Source organism: Leptonychotes weddellii, chromosome 16, assembly GCF_054177405.1.
Source record: "Leptonychotes weddellii isolate Sample4059 chromosome 16, ASM5417740v2, whole genome shotgun sequence".
In the NCBI taxonomy this organism is placed as follows: domain Eukaryota; kingdom Metazoa; phylum Chordata; class Mammalia; order Carnivora; family Phocidae; genus Leptonychotes; species Leptonychotes weddellii.
The window spans coordinates 5,106,548-5,119,713 of record NC_138384.1 but is presented as its reverse complement, the minus strand read 5'-3'; the positions used below and the strand labels follow the sequence as shown (position 1 = coordinate 5,119,713).

The following is a 13,166-nucleotide window of genomic DNA, read 5'->3' as shown; positions in this document are numbered from 1 at the left end:
CACCTGTTCTGTTTTGGTTTGTTTTTTTCCCCAGTGACCTTCAGTGACTGCAAGGGAAACAACAAGCTACACTATGAGGTCTCAAGCCCATACTTCAAGGTGAACAATGATGGCAGCTTAGTTGCCCTGAAAAACATAACTGCGGTAGGCAAGACTCTGTTCATCCATGCCCGGACTCCCCATGTAGAAGACATGGCAGAACTCGTGATTGTCGGGGGGAAAGACATCCAGGGCTCCTTGCAGGTAACACAGCTGTTTGGGATAAACTGGGTCCACAGAGGAACGTTGGGGTCTGTATGTCTTATGTGGAAAATAGTTCTTTGGTTTATTATTGGCCAAGACTTCTTTGTTGTTGCAAAGGACAACAACGCAACTCAGAAAACTATTCGGGGGAGGTGGTATGTGGGCATTTATTGGCTAAGGAGGCAACTATTTCAGAGTAACTCTGCCTTCAGGCATGGCAGTGTACCAGTGCCCAGTTATGACATCAGCTTTGATCCTTACCCATTTGTGGTTCTGTTTCCCTTCTGTTGGCTTCACTTTTAGACAGTCACGTCTTTCTCTGCCTTCCAATGTGGAGATCTCAGCAGCTCTACTTCATTTTCCCAGCCTGAAGTCCCCTGAGAAAGCGCCTCTTCCTGATAATGCCAACAAATGCTTGAAATCAAATCTTATTGGCTCTCATTAGATCACATGTTCATCCTTGAACTAGTCACTGTGTCCATTGGGTAGCGATGCTCTAGTTGGCCAAGTCTGAGTCACGCGTCTCATCCTGAAGCCAGGGTGGAGTCAGCCCCACCTAAGACATATGGGCGGAGAGTGAAAGAGGTAGTTACTCAAAGTAAATCAGCATGCTGTTGTCTGAGGGTGGGAAATGGTGCTTGGGCGGGCATGATCTAGTGCCCGTTCCTTTCAAGATGCACACATATGCTGATCCTTGTACTTGTGTACATGTTTACACACTTTAAGAATGCTACCAACTGCCCTTTAGACTTCAAGACTGTGTCATCCAGAGACTTTTTGCTACCGTGGACTCACCTACCCCTCCTTCATCAAGATTTTAAAGACTCTGGTTTCTTGATAGAAAGGAAAGGCGCACAGCAAGACCCAGACCAAACAATTACAATAATAATGGTGTGTTCCCAGCTGGGTGTGGCTAGCTTTTGCTCCTGCTTGATGGTCCGCTCTTACCCAATTTTTCAAAGCCTTGATTTTTGCTGCCTTTCTCCATCTGCCACACTCCCCATAACCTTGCTTTATCTGCGAATTTTTGTTCAGCGGTGGAGGGTGGGGGGTTGGTACGAACACCGATTCTACAGCTGGGGAGCAGAGACAGAGACTGTCTGTGTGATCTTGAAAGAATCATCAAACTCCTTTATCTGCAGACTGGAGGGGTGAAACAGTCTGGGATGGCTAATAAGTGGCATGTGCATCGCCCCATTCTGTCATCATACTCATGGCAGATATGGCTAATTGTCCCCAGCTTGACCTGAGTATCTTTCCCAATACAGTGCTCTGGAGCTACTATCCATCGATCATTCAGAGATGTTTCCAGGGATGGAATATATTTGTCATCCCTAGACCGGACAGACTCCACAATTCCCCTTCATATCTGTGAATCTGTGAGTTAAGGGTAGATAGCAAGCTAAAGATGAATCCACAGTGTGCCACCGATATTTTCAAAGAAAACAGGATGTTGATGAATATGTCCAGTGTGTCAACCCACTGGCACCACGAGAGCAAGCTTTTCTCTTACTTTAACCATTTCACAGCCTCTCACTAACTTGCGATATAAATGACTTGGTAAATATCTAAAGTACCAAAATTGCTGGGATGTGCAGCACAAAGTGCTTCTTAGGAACAAGTAAATGGTACAGAAACTCACATAAGGGGGTTTGCATGTGGGATGGGATGTATTTAGACAGACATTGTTCATCGTGATGAAAGGTTCCTCTTTAAATCCAGAAAAGACAGTGTCATCCTGCTTAGCTTAAAGCAGAACAGAGGGAATTCTGGGCACTTCCCAGGACAGACTCCCACCTTGATAGGCTCTGAGACCTGGGGTTCAGTACGAAGAGACTCAGTCTTGAAGAACTGGCCTCTTGAGTCCCAGAGAGACACCCTCCTGGAGGCCAGGCCCCTCAGAGCCGTTTCTCATTCGCCTTTGTCTGAGCCCATTGTCCACAAAGCCTGGCTGCCATCGGCAGCTTCTTATAAAGCCTGGTGGAGGCCGTGGCACCGTGCACTTTGCCGGACCCCAGCAGAACGGGGCATTCCCCTCCTGCCTCCAGTAATTTCATGAGGTTTGAAAATAGGCCTCGTGAAGCTGCCCAGATGTGTCTGTAATAAAAAGTCCAAAAAAATTAAAAAGAAAAAAAAAGATAGGGAAACAATATAGCTAGCCAAAGAATTCTTCCAAGGAGAACACAGTCCATAAGAGATATTCATTTGGTATTTTGAGGCCCTCCTATGTGCAGCCAAGTAGCCAGCTGCTAGAGAGGGGAAGCACTGAGCCCTCAGTCAGCCCCGCTCCTGGGCGGGGAGGGAAAACGAACGAGTATGTTGAAACAGCCCTAAGCAGGGCACCAAGGCCGACTGCTCTCCTGTGCCTTTTAGAGAACAGATCGGGCAGTGGAAGCTGGGCTGGTAACAGAGCCAGCACGTTCATGGCCCTCATGGGCCCCAAATGCTGACTCAATAAATCTCCCCCACCGCCTATGAGGCATGTGCTACTGTGCTCTCTTTACAGATGGGGGAAACTGAGGACATAGAGGTGAGTGAGAAATTATATTATTTAGTGGGACTCTCTCAAGGGTGTACATCTCAGTCTGTGCTTTGTGTCCATTGTTTTTAATCCTCACAACCCTCCCCCGTGGGGTTGCTGACTTCACCCCTTCCTCCAGATGTGAAAAGTTGGCCAAGATCCCCTAGCTTGAAATTGGCAGAAATGAGATTGAGATCTGGCCTCTCCGTACAAACATTCACTCTCTTTCCCACCCATGGGTCAAGAGATGAGGGCACGAGTCAGAGCAATACAGTAGCAATGGAAGAAACCAACAAATGGCAGGTGTGGTTTGAAGGAGGAAAGAGCCAGGATTTAGCATTTGGGTGACTCCAAGCTGTGCAGGCTAGGAGGATGGAGGTGGATTGGACCAGTCAGAAAAGGGGTGGTTGGGAAAGGCGCTTGCTTAGTCAGGCTTGGATGTGTTGAGTTGGTGGCTCATGGGGACATCTTGATAGAGATGACAGAAAATATGGGACTAGATCTTAGGGTAAACACTTAGGGGAAGAACAGTATAGTGGTAAGGCTTTGGCTTTGGTGTTGAACTTAAGTGGGTTCAAATTTCTCCTCCACCACCTATGACCTGTGACTTTGGACAAGCTACCCAACTCCCTAAACCTCAACATCCTTATCTATGAGACAGGGGTAAGAATAATCTGCATCACAGAATCATTCTGTTGGGCACAGCCCAGAACACCAGGTGACCCATCCTAACAATGGTATCATATTGGAACCTCTAGAGAAAGAATAGCTACTGGGGGTTAAGTGATCTCACCGAGGCCAGGAGACAGAAGGCGGAGATTAAGGGAAGGAGGAGAAAGTGAAGCCAGAAAGCCTAAACCTGTGAAGTCTATTTGTTAATAGCTTAATTATAGACTCCCAAGCTGTCTCTGCATTTTGAGTGGGTTGCCCAGAAGCTAGGACCTCTCTATATGGACAGTGTAAGATCACCTTAGACTGGAGAGGGCAGAGGAGCAGCTTAGTCCCTCATGTTTTGACAGGGGAGGTAGGATTGGTATGGAAGGGCCAAGGCATACCATGCTTACAGGAGGGGTTTCTAGCCTGGGGAAGGTAATGATGAACTGCGCTCGTGAAAGTATGTCTGCACAGACAGTAGCTTGTCCGCACTGAGTCTGCTATCCCTCACTGCCTGACAACAGTGAATGGGAAGACAGCAGAGTGCTCGCTTTTATTTGTTTATTTTTACTTTGGATAGGGGGCTCCAACGGTTTATATGGGCAAGCTCCGTTTCATTCCTTATGCATCTTAGGTAGAGACGTCTTTACCCGCTGTGCAAATGGGACTCATCAACCTCAATTTCACGTCTAGCACTAAAAAAAAATTTTTTTTAAGCCATCTTTTTATTTATTTTTTCTTTCTGACTTAAGAAGTTGTAGCTTCTGTGACTGTAGATTATAGCAAGGAATACTGACATCAGTTACAGCACTGGAGGAAGTCAGGCTGGGAGGTAAGAACATCAGGGAGCTTGTAGAAATTTATTTTGAATTCCAGTTTGAGAGCTAAAAGAGACTGTGCCCACCAGCTTCATCTTGAAATGTGGGCGTTCACACTCTAAGCAGCTGTAGAATTTAGGTACCCATGACCTGGACAGCTGGGTCCTCAAGAACAGAGCAGGAGATGCACAATGCAACGGGAGGTAGGGGTGTGGGAGCCTGCGGGCTGCCGGCTTGGATCCAGTTCTCACACTGGGGCTGTCTTAAATGCAAATCTGATCACTTTACTCCTTGCTTAATGGGACCTTGCTAGCTCATCAGCCCACCTGGCCCCTAGGATAATATTCTGTCGCCTTCATAGGTGTCTGAAAGGGCCCTTCACTGTTGAGCCTGGCTGGTCTCTGCAGCCTTCCCTCCAGTCTGGTTCCTTTCATCTCTAAGTGGCTTGACCTGCTGAAATGCTTGACCTCCAAGAGCTTTCCCTGCTCCCTGTCCAAAGGAGGGTCTCCCTTGGTAGTAATGGTTCTGCTCCTTCGTGCCCTTCTTCTCAGTTTGTAAATTATGCATTTATTTCAGGTGTTTAAAGTCTGGCTCCCTGATAAGACTATACAAGCTCCCTGGAGGCAGAAATATAGTGTTTCCTTCCTATTTCTTCCCTCCCTCCCTTCCTTTCTTCCTTCCTTCCTTCCTTACTTCATTCTTTTCCGATGTGTCCATGGCTGTATCCCTAGGACTCTGCACAGTGCCTGACATGCAGTTGGTATTCGTTGACTGTCTTTTGAATAAACGCCTGAGTAGAATGCATGACACCTTCACACCACTCCCTGCACTGAACTCTGGGCTCCTCACTCCAATACCAAACCACTGTGGTTTCTTGAACTGGCCAAGTTATAGCCCCAGCTGGTGGCGGCCCCCTCGCTATGGCCCCAGCGGCCCCATGGCCAGCACCAATTGACCTGGCTAGCTCCTTTGATACTTCTGGGCCCGCCAAGATTTCCCTTCCTTAGGGACACCTCTCTGACTGTTCCCCCCAGATCATTAAGTGTTTTTTTCCTCCATGTTCCTCATAGAACCCCGCCTGGCTCCCTGATCACAGCACTAAATTTTAACTGCCTGATTTAATTTGTGCTACTTCCCATCTCCATTCTGAACTCCTGAACTCAGGGACCACGATGCCTTGATTCCCAGCGCTGCACTTACCACCTCTGCTCCAGTTCCCTCACCTGTAAAATGGGTTCACAATAGAATCGACTTCATAGAGATGGCGTGAGGATTAAATGAGTGAATATATACAAAGCGTTTAGAGCAGTGGCCAGCACAGAGTGAGTGCCATGAAAATGCCAGTTAGTCCTCATCGCTGTATCATCCAAGCCAGACTATAATAAATGCTCAGCAAAGGAGCCTGGCAAATCGAGACAACCCAGCCCTCCCTCCCCTGCCCATCATGACCGAATTCTATCTGGTCTACCACCTGTAGGGTATTGATAATTCCACGTGAACTGAAATCATTACCATTTCACTCCTCAGGTGTCCACTGGGTGTGGAACACTGACTAATCTTCCAGGACTCTCAGTTTCTATGGGTCCGCTTAATAAACACCAAGAGACTCGGCAGTATTTAGAAGTTAATTATGAAGCATTTACGCTTGTTCACTAGAAGTCAATATGTGGTGTTCTTAGTAAAAGGAAACTGGTCTCTGAATGAAGTTGTTTTATTAAATGCAAAAAAAAATTTCCTCCCCCTTTTTTGCCATTTAAAACATTCCCCCCCTCCAAATAGAATGAATAGAGAAAGTTATGACAGACACTGAAAAAGCTAAATGTAAGGATTGCTTATCTTGGTGGATCACCATCACTGTAAACTCTTCATTTAAATGACATAAATTTGGCTCCTAATCCAATTTCAAGAACGAGGATGCAAATAGTTCCAGAAAGATAAAATAAAAGGAGCAATCAGAAGAAGGAACAACTTGGGAGGAAACAGTTGTTTTTGTTTCTAATGTTTAAAATAAAAATATAAAACATGCCATTGACTGCTCAGCTGCCGATGTTAATATTGCTGCTAAATCTGTATCTTGGCCCTGGTGGGGATCAGGGCGGTGAACCCCCTGTCTGGAGTCTCGGGTTCCATGTGTTGAGTACCTTGAGGGATTGTGGGTCTGGGGGCCCCAAAGCAGCAGCTGGGTAGCTACTGTCCTGCACATGTGCATGCTCTGTGACATTTAGCTGAGCTGTGCATGATATGCACGGGGACCTGGAATCACCCCAAGTTGGGATCTAATCACACATTTAATACTTGCCATTTGGGTGGTACTGAAAAGTACCCTAACTCTTTTGAAGTACAGTTTTCTCATCTGTGAAGCAGTGGCTATCTGTATTCCCAGCCTTGTCTAGATGCCAGCATGGGGTATACAAAAAATTTTTTTTTACTATCCTGCCTATCCCAGTGCTAACAGAGGGTCTCAGTCACAGACTGGTGACTCTTAACTGAAGTATACAGTGAGTTGCTCTCACCTCTGTATATTCCTTCACCATCTTTCCCGATCCCACACGTTCTAGACAAAAATATTTTTGCACATGTGTTACTGAGATGAACTCCGATTTTTATCACCTCTGAGCCAACCATTTGAATCCTGTTTGCTTGGGCCATTATACCATTCAACCTCCCAGGCCCCTGTCATGCCGCACACAGGGAACTTGACTTCGTTCGTTTAAAGCATCCCTGAGAATGTGAGCCACCAGCTTATGGTAACTGCCTTGTTTTAAGATCTTATCACATTGACTGGGAGTGGCTTGGAGTCTGTCAACCTGGTCAGTGGTATCGATCTCGCTCTCAAGAAATATGTATTAAAACCATTGCAGCGGAGAACGACTCTGGGATTTTACAGTGGCCGTAAAGAAACGAGGAATTAAAGCTGCGGATAGGCTCCGATTTAACACGTGTGATAATTTCAGAACGCTGCGAAAGATCACTCTGCGTGGCAAAAGCCTCCCCAGTTACTATTAGGGGAGTGTCCATTTAACTGTCACCCAAGTTAGGGAAAATATATAGTGTGAAAATTATGGTACAGATACAAGAATTGGGCCTAGAGTAAGGTATTAGGCTGTTACATTTTGACACATGCCTAAATTGTTCTGTTTATGATTCTTAGCTCCGGGATACTATTCAAATACAGATAAAAAGACATCCTTTGATTCATTAATTTAAGCATATAACAGAATGCTTTGTGGATCAGAACTAAGAAAACTGTATACTGAAGATTAATTTTAATTGAAATGCTTGGGGAAAAATAACTGATCCCACAGAAAGTCTACATTACTAAAAACAGCCTCCTATTGGCTTGTGAAAACTCAGGATTTCATGTTGTGCAGCAGTGTGGTCCAACAGAAAAATCATGTGAGCCACATACGTAATTTTAAGTTTCCTTATAGTAACACATACATACACACACCCAATATGTCCGTACAGGGTTAAATTTCATGAACATAGACTGTGTGTGTGTGTGTGTCTGCGTGCGTGTGTGCACACGCACAAGTTTAACCCACATATATATAAATATAATATATATATATAACCCAATATATAATATATAATTTCTTTAAGATATTATCATGTCAACAAATAACCAATTTTTACATTATTTATGAAATTTTTATATTTTCCTATTTATACTCAGCCTTTGGAATTCGGTGTACGTGTTCCAGTTACAGCACATCTTAACGTAGATTAGCTAGATTTTAAGTGTTTAATAGCCACAGGCGGCAAATGTCTTCCAGTGGGACAGGGCTTCATGTATTTTGAAAGGGGGAGGGAAAGAGTCCTCTGCTGAGTGCCTACCATATTTAGGGCATGGTCTTAGATGCTCTCACTCATACGTCTGTTTCCCTGATCCTCATAACCAACCTGGGTCATTGGTGATCTGGTTCCTTCCCTGCAGATGTGGAAGGAGCCCGGGTGCAGACAGGTTGACTGCTTTAGCTAACGTCAGCATTTGCAGCAAGCGCCAGAACTGGGAGCTGGGCCTGGGCTTTCTGATTTTCTGTAGTCACGTCTATTTTGGTAATACTGACATTTACAGCAGAACTGGTGCTTTTCTATTCTCCTGTAAAGACGATGAAATGACATAGAAAAATTAAAAAGTGGTTAGAGCTGAGCAAACTCCTGAAGAAATTTTAGGTAGGTGGACAAGTCCTGTGTTGTCCTGACACTTTTTAAAAACTTTCCTCATGAATAGAATCTCTGGAGAAAGAAGCTTATGGAAACAGCACAAGATTTCCCAAATGTTTAATGTCTCCTTGGCTGCAAGTTCCTGTTATTTGAGAATTTATCTCATTCACCTTCATGGTCCTAGAGTCTGGGGAAAATGCCTTACATTTATGTGTGTGTATATATATATATGTATGTATATATATATTTATATGTATGTGTATATATATATTTATATGTATGTATATATATATTAAAGATTTTATTCATTTATTTGACAGAGAGAGACACAGCGAGAGAGGGAACACAAGCAGGGGGGGAGAGGGAGAAGCAGAACTCCCCGTGGAACAGGGAGCCTGATGCGGGGCTCGATCCCAGGACCCTGGGATCATGACCTGAGCCAAAAGCAGATGCTTAACGACGGAGCCATCCAGGTGCCCCACATTTATATTTTTTAATTATGATTTAAGATGTTGTTTTCATATGCATCCTATAGATGTGATCCTCACAACAGTGGCTTGAAGCAGATGGTGTTATTGGTGTTTTATGAGTCAGGAAACTGAGACTCTAAGAAGCAGGAGGGTAGGTCTGAGGTCCAAGAGCTGGTCAAGCGGCGCCCTCAGTATTCCAATCTGCAGTGAATCCCTGGGTCCAGTGTTCTAACCACAGCTTGCTTTCCAATAGCTGCTGGGGCCTTTTCAAGTAAGAGCAATAGAGCATCATCAGAGACAGATTTTCACCTGGTATCTTGGATGGAATAAGATACTATGCTGGAATGCACATTTTTCTGGGCTCTCTAATATGCTTCTAACCCCCTATCTTTTCTTATTACCATAAATCAAGTATGAGTGTATTCTTAAGTGTAAATATTGGGGTGATCCTCTTTTCAAACCCTCCTCTTACCTGGCATGTGGAGATCCTTGGTCACCATGGCATTGTCAGTGTGGCTGCTCTCATCAGAGATGAAATGGCAGAGGAAAACTAAAAGTGATTAGAAATATTTTTTACAAGTGCAAAAGTGAGGGATGCCTGGGTGGCTCAGTCGGTTAAGTGTCTGCCTTTGGCTTAGGTCATGATCCCGGGGTCATGGTGCCCCATGTCGGGCTCCTTGCTCAGCGGGGAGTCTGCTTCTCCCTCTCTCTCTGCCCCTCCCCCCACTCATGCTCTCTCTCTCTCTCAAATAAATAAAATATTTAAAATAAATAAATAAATAAATAAATAAATAATAAAAGTAAAAATGCAAAACCGAGTGAGAATCCTGAGGAAATCTTAGGTAGGTGGACAAGCCACATATTGTCATGATGCTTTTTAAAAACTTTCCTCGTGAATAGAACCTTTGGAAACAGAACCTAATAGGAAAAGCAAGATTTCCAAATGTAAATGCCTTTAGGCCACTCTGTGAGAGTCTTGTTCTCATTTCTGATCAAAACAAACAAAAACTCCACACAGCCTTTGATACAGACATTGATAGTCTCCATTTAGTTCTTTGGTCTCAATACTCAAAATTTAGGTAGCAAAGAAACAGGGAGAAGAAGACACACTATTCATTCCGTCCTTTTTCCCCCAGCACTTGGGTCAGTCAGATGATAGGGTCTTCACCCAAACTTTTAAGAAGCCTGAGCATTTGGAAAAAATATCAAAGTGTGTCAAGGGGTCACACAAATAGGAAGTATTTTCCACCTGTGCCCACAATCTAATCTCATCAGAGTTTGTCTTTATCCTGGATCCTGTTAACAGAAATAGAACCCCCAGTTCTGTCCCCCCTGGGGGTGCTACAACAACAACAACAAGAGTACCAATATCCTCCTGGAGTCCAGGCAGGGCCGGATATTTTCATTTGCTGACCTGCTTCTGTCTGTCTTAATAAGGCAAGAGATAGCAACAATCATAAAGCAAACATTATGTGTGTGTGGCCATCCAAGAATGATGACTTTTTTATTTAAAAAAAAAAATAGATTTTTGTTAACACCTGCTCTTCTTTCTCTATCATGCAAAAAAAAAGATAAATTCTCAAAAAAAAAAGTACTTTAAGTAATACCCCATATACAGTCTCAGACTTTGACATATCTGTGGGCTCACACATAGGAGAGAAAATTCACGTACTGACAAAGATGGCATCTTAACGCTCTTGGCAAGTCTCAGTCTCCAGACTGGTGAATATGGCCAGTTGGGGAAGCCTTTAAACAAAGAAAGAGAGAAAGAGCTTCCCTACAGAATGGAGTAAGACAAACATTCCAGGGCTGCCCAAGGCCAAAAGGGCTTAAAAAATTTGAGACCATCATTCAAGCAAATTCTAAAATACCCTCCATGAATGAGAGGCAGCCTTCAGTTGGACTGAGCTTCCTGCTCTGACCCCATTGACCCCAGTGATTTCCCTCTAGCCTTCTTATAATTCAGAAGGGGCAACGTGGGATCTTCCCTTCTGTTCATTGTCTCCTCCACCAGTAAGAGGGAACTGGCCCTGAGATCCAAGAGGGGGTTCTTCCTTCCCCTGATGTCTACACAGTTTCTCCTGCCTCCCAGCTCTTTATGGAAATCAGATAGTCCCTCCAATTTTCCATCTTTTTGCAGCAAATCCTTTTGACAAAAGGTGTGCATTGTCAACCAACCCCCCAGTATGTCAGGAAAATTGGGCTTCTGTTGACAGCAACTTTTTACAACTCCTTTCCTTTGAAGTTACAAAGCTATAAACAGTGGTAGTTCTCCAAGAGACCCATGGAATGGTGTGAATAACCTAACCAGGCTTTTTCTGAAGACTGCCCCCTGCCCAGCACTCTCACCAGATGTCTGACTGCCACTATTTTTTTTTTCAAGCTGGTGCTAGGAGATTTAAGACAGCAAATCAGGATGCATTGTTTTCTTCCTTTCACTGTCCATTCTCACAAACCCCAGTTAACACACATAATTGAGGGTCGACTGCTTTTTTATTCCAAGTTTCTTATTCAATTTGGAGCTTGTTAGCAAAGCCTAAGCCCTAAGAGCATGACCATCATTCTTTTTGCCTTGTTTTCTTATGATTTCCTCTTTCATTCAGACCTTTGGGTAACATTTTCTCTAAAGAAGCAAGAAAGAAAGTTACGAAAGAAGATCCAGAAACTGAATCAAAGAAAAATCAATGAAAATAATAATAATAGTAATTATTAGTAATAATAGTATTTAATTATTATTATTATTACCCCCCATGTTTTTTTTTTCAAATTCTGTATAAGTCTTACTATTTTGGTGTTGGTTTATAAGGTAAAATAAAATTATATTCTCCATAAGGATAGAAGCTCTAACTGACTTGCCCAATGCTATGAATCTAGCACTTACCATAATACCTGGCACTGAATACACTCTTATTGAATGAGTAAAAAATGCCAGAAATGGAATGGATATTGATGTTAATAATGCTGATCATAGCCAGTGTTTACATAGCTCTAACTTGGTGCCAGGCACCACTCTCAGTGCATTTCTTAAGTCATTTAATCTTTACAGAAACTCTATGAAATAGATACTATTATCTTCATTTTACAGATGAATAAAGTAAGACTTGGAAAAGACCTTGACTTGCCCATAGTCTTACAACTAGAATATTTTGGAGCCATGCTTTGTGCTCAGACTATTCAAAAAAGCATTTAACAAAACATCTTACAGCTTTTTTGTCAAGTTATGGAAATATGAACTGAATATTATTACCAAATATTAGTAAAGTAAATTCAGGTTGGTTGAAGAGCTGCAACCAAAAGTTCTAAAAAATAATCCAGTCAGCCAAGAGAATGGTTTCTATGCATGCAGTCAATGGCCCTAGCTGATTGAGTTCATCCCCTGTGATGGAAATAAATGAAGACATGTTTTTTAGTTTGTAAATCTCACAGCTCTGGGATCCTAACTGGATGATAGATGCAAGATTCAAAAACAACTCAAGTATCTGTAAGGATGGGCTGAAATTAGTAAGGCAATATCAATAGGTATAGATGTGAAGCCCCATTAAAAGGCAAACAGTTTTCTGGAAGACAGGATAGGCGTGAGGTGGAAAGGACTTGGTTGATGAGGCATTCACTCTTATGGAGCCAAAGCAACTCCCTCCCTGCAGATTCCTACCTTTATTGCTACTCTGCAATTATTCACCTTTAATTTATTGCTCATCACCTTGAGCACAACTCCAAGATTTTCTGATTTGTCTTAAGCAATAAGCCCTACCCCACTGCCTATAATTTTCCTGCAGCTGGCCTTGCCTTTCTCTCTATATCAGGTTTCTACCCTCCAACCTGAGCTTTCCCTATCCTTCTTCCATCTCTACCTACTGCCTTCCCTCACAGAGGGAGACGGACTTTCCCTCTTTTTGACACATCCCTTCACTTGTGCTCTTGAAGTCGCTCCTTTGTGCTTCTATTTTCATCACATGCTGCCTTTTCTCTGCTATACTATCCATTGTTTCCTCCTCTCTGAATCCTCCCCATCTTCAAACATTCTCAAATCTCCCCAGACTGAACAAATTTCCCCCAAGCCATTGCACCTCTTATCACTGCCCCTCCCTTCACCAGTCTTCTTCAAAGCATAGTCTTCACTCAACCTCTCTACTTCATCACAAGTTCACACCTCTGTGCTCCAAAATGGGGCTCCTACCCTCAACATTTTGGGGAAATTGTTCTCTCTGGAAGGTTGTAGAAACTGAGCAGTGGATTTCCTGAAACTTTTTCTTAGTCCTAAGCCCACTTGAATTCTCTGAAGCATTTGGCACC

The 13,166-nt window shown here is 43.4% G+C and overlaps 1 protein-coding gene across 3 annotated transcripts in view; it reads left to right on the top strand.

The window, feature by feature from the left end:
• Nucleotides 1–13,166, top strand: part of CDH13 (cadherin 13) — a 1,287,326-nt gene that overhangs the window by 691,036 nt on the left and 583,124 nt on the right. For all 3 annotated transcript variants that reach the window (XM_081807354.1, XM_081807356.1, XM_081807355.1), the window contains one exon: nucleotides 35–243. In XM_081807354.1, coding sequence (XP_081663480.1) covers nucleotides 35–243 — 209 coding nt within the window. The remainder of the gene's footprint in view (nucleotides 1–34; nucleotides 244–13,166) is intronic.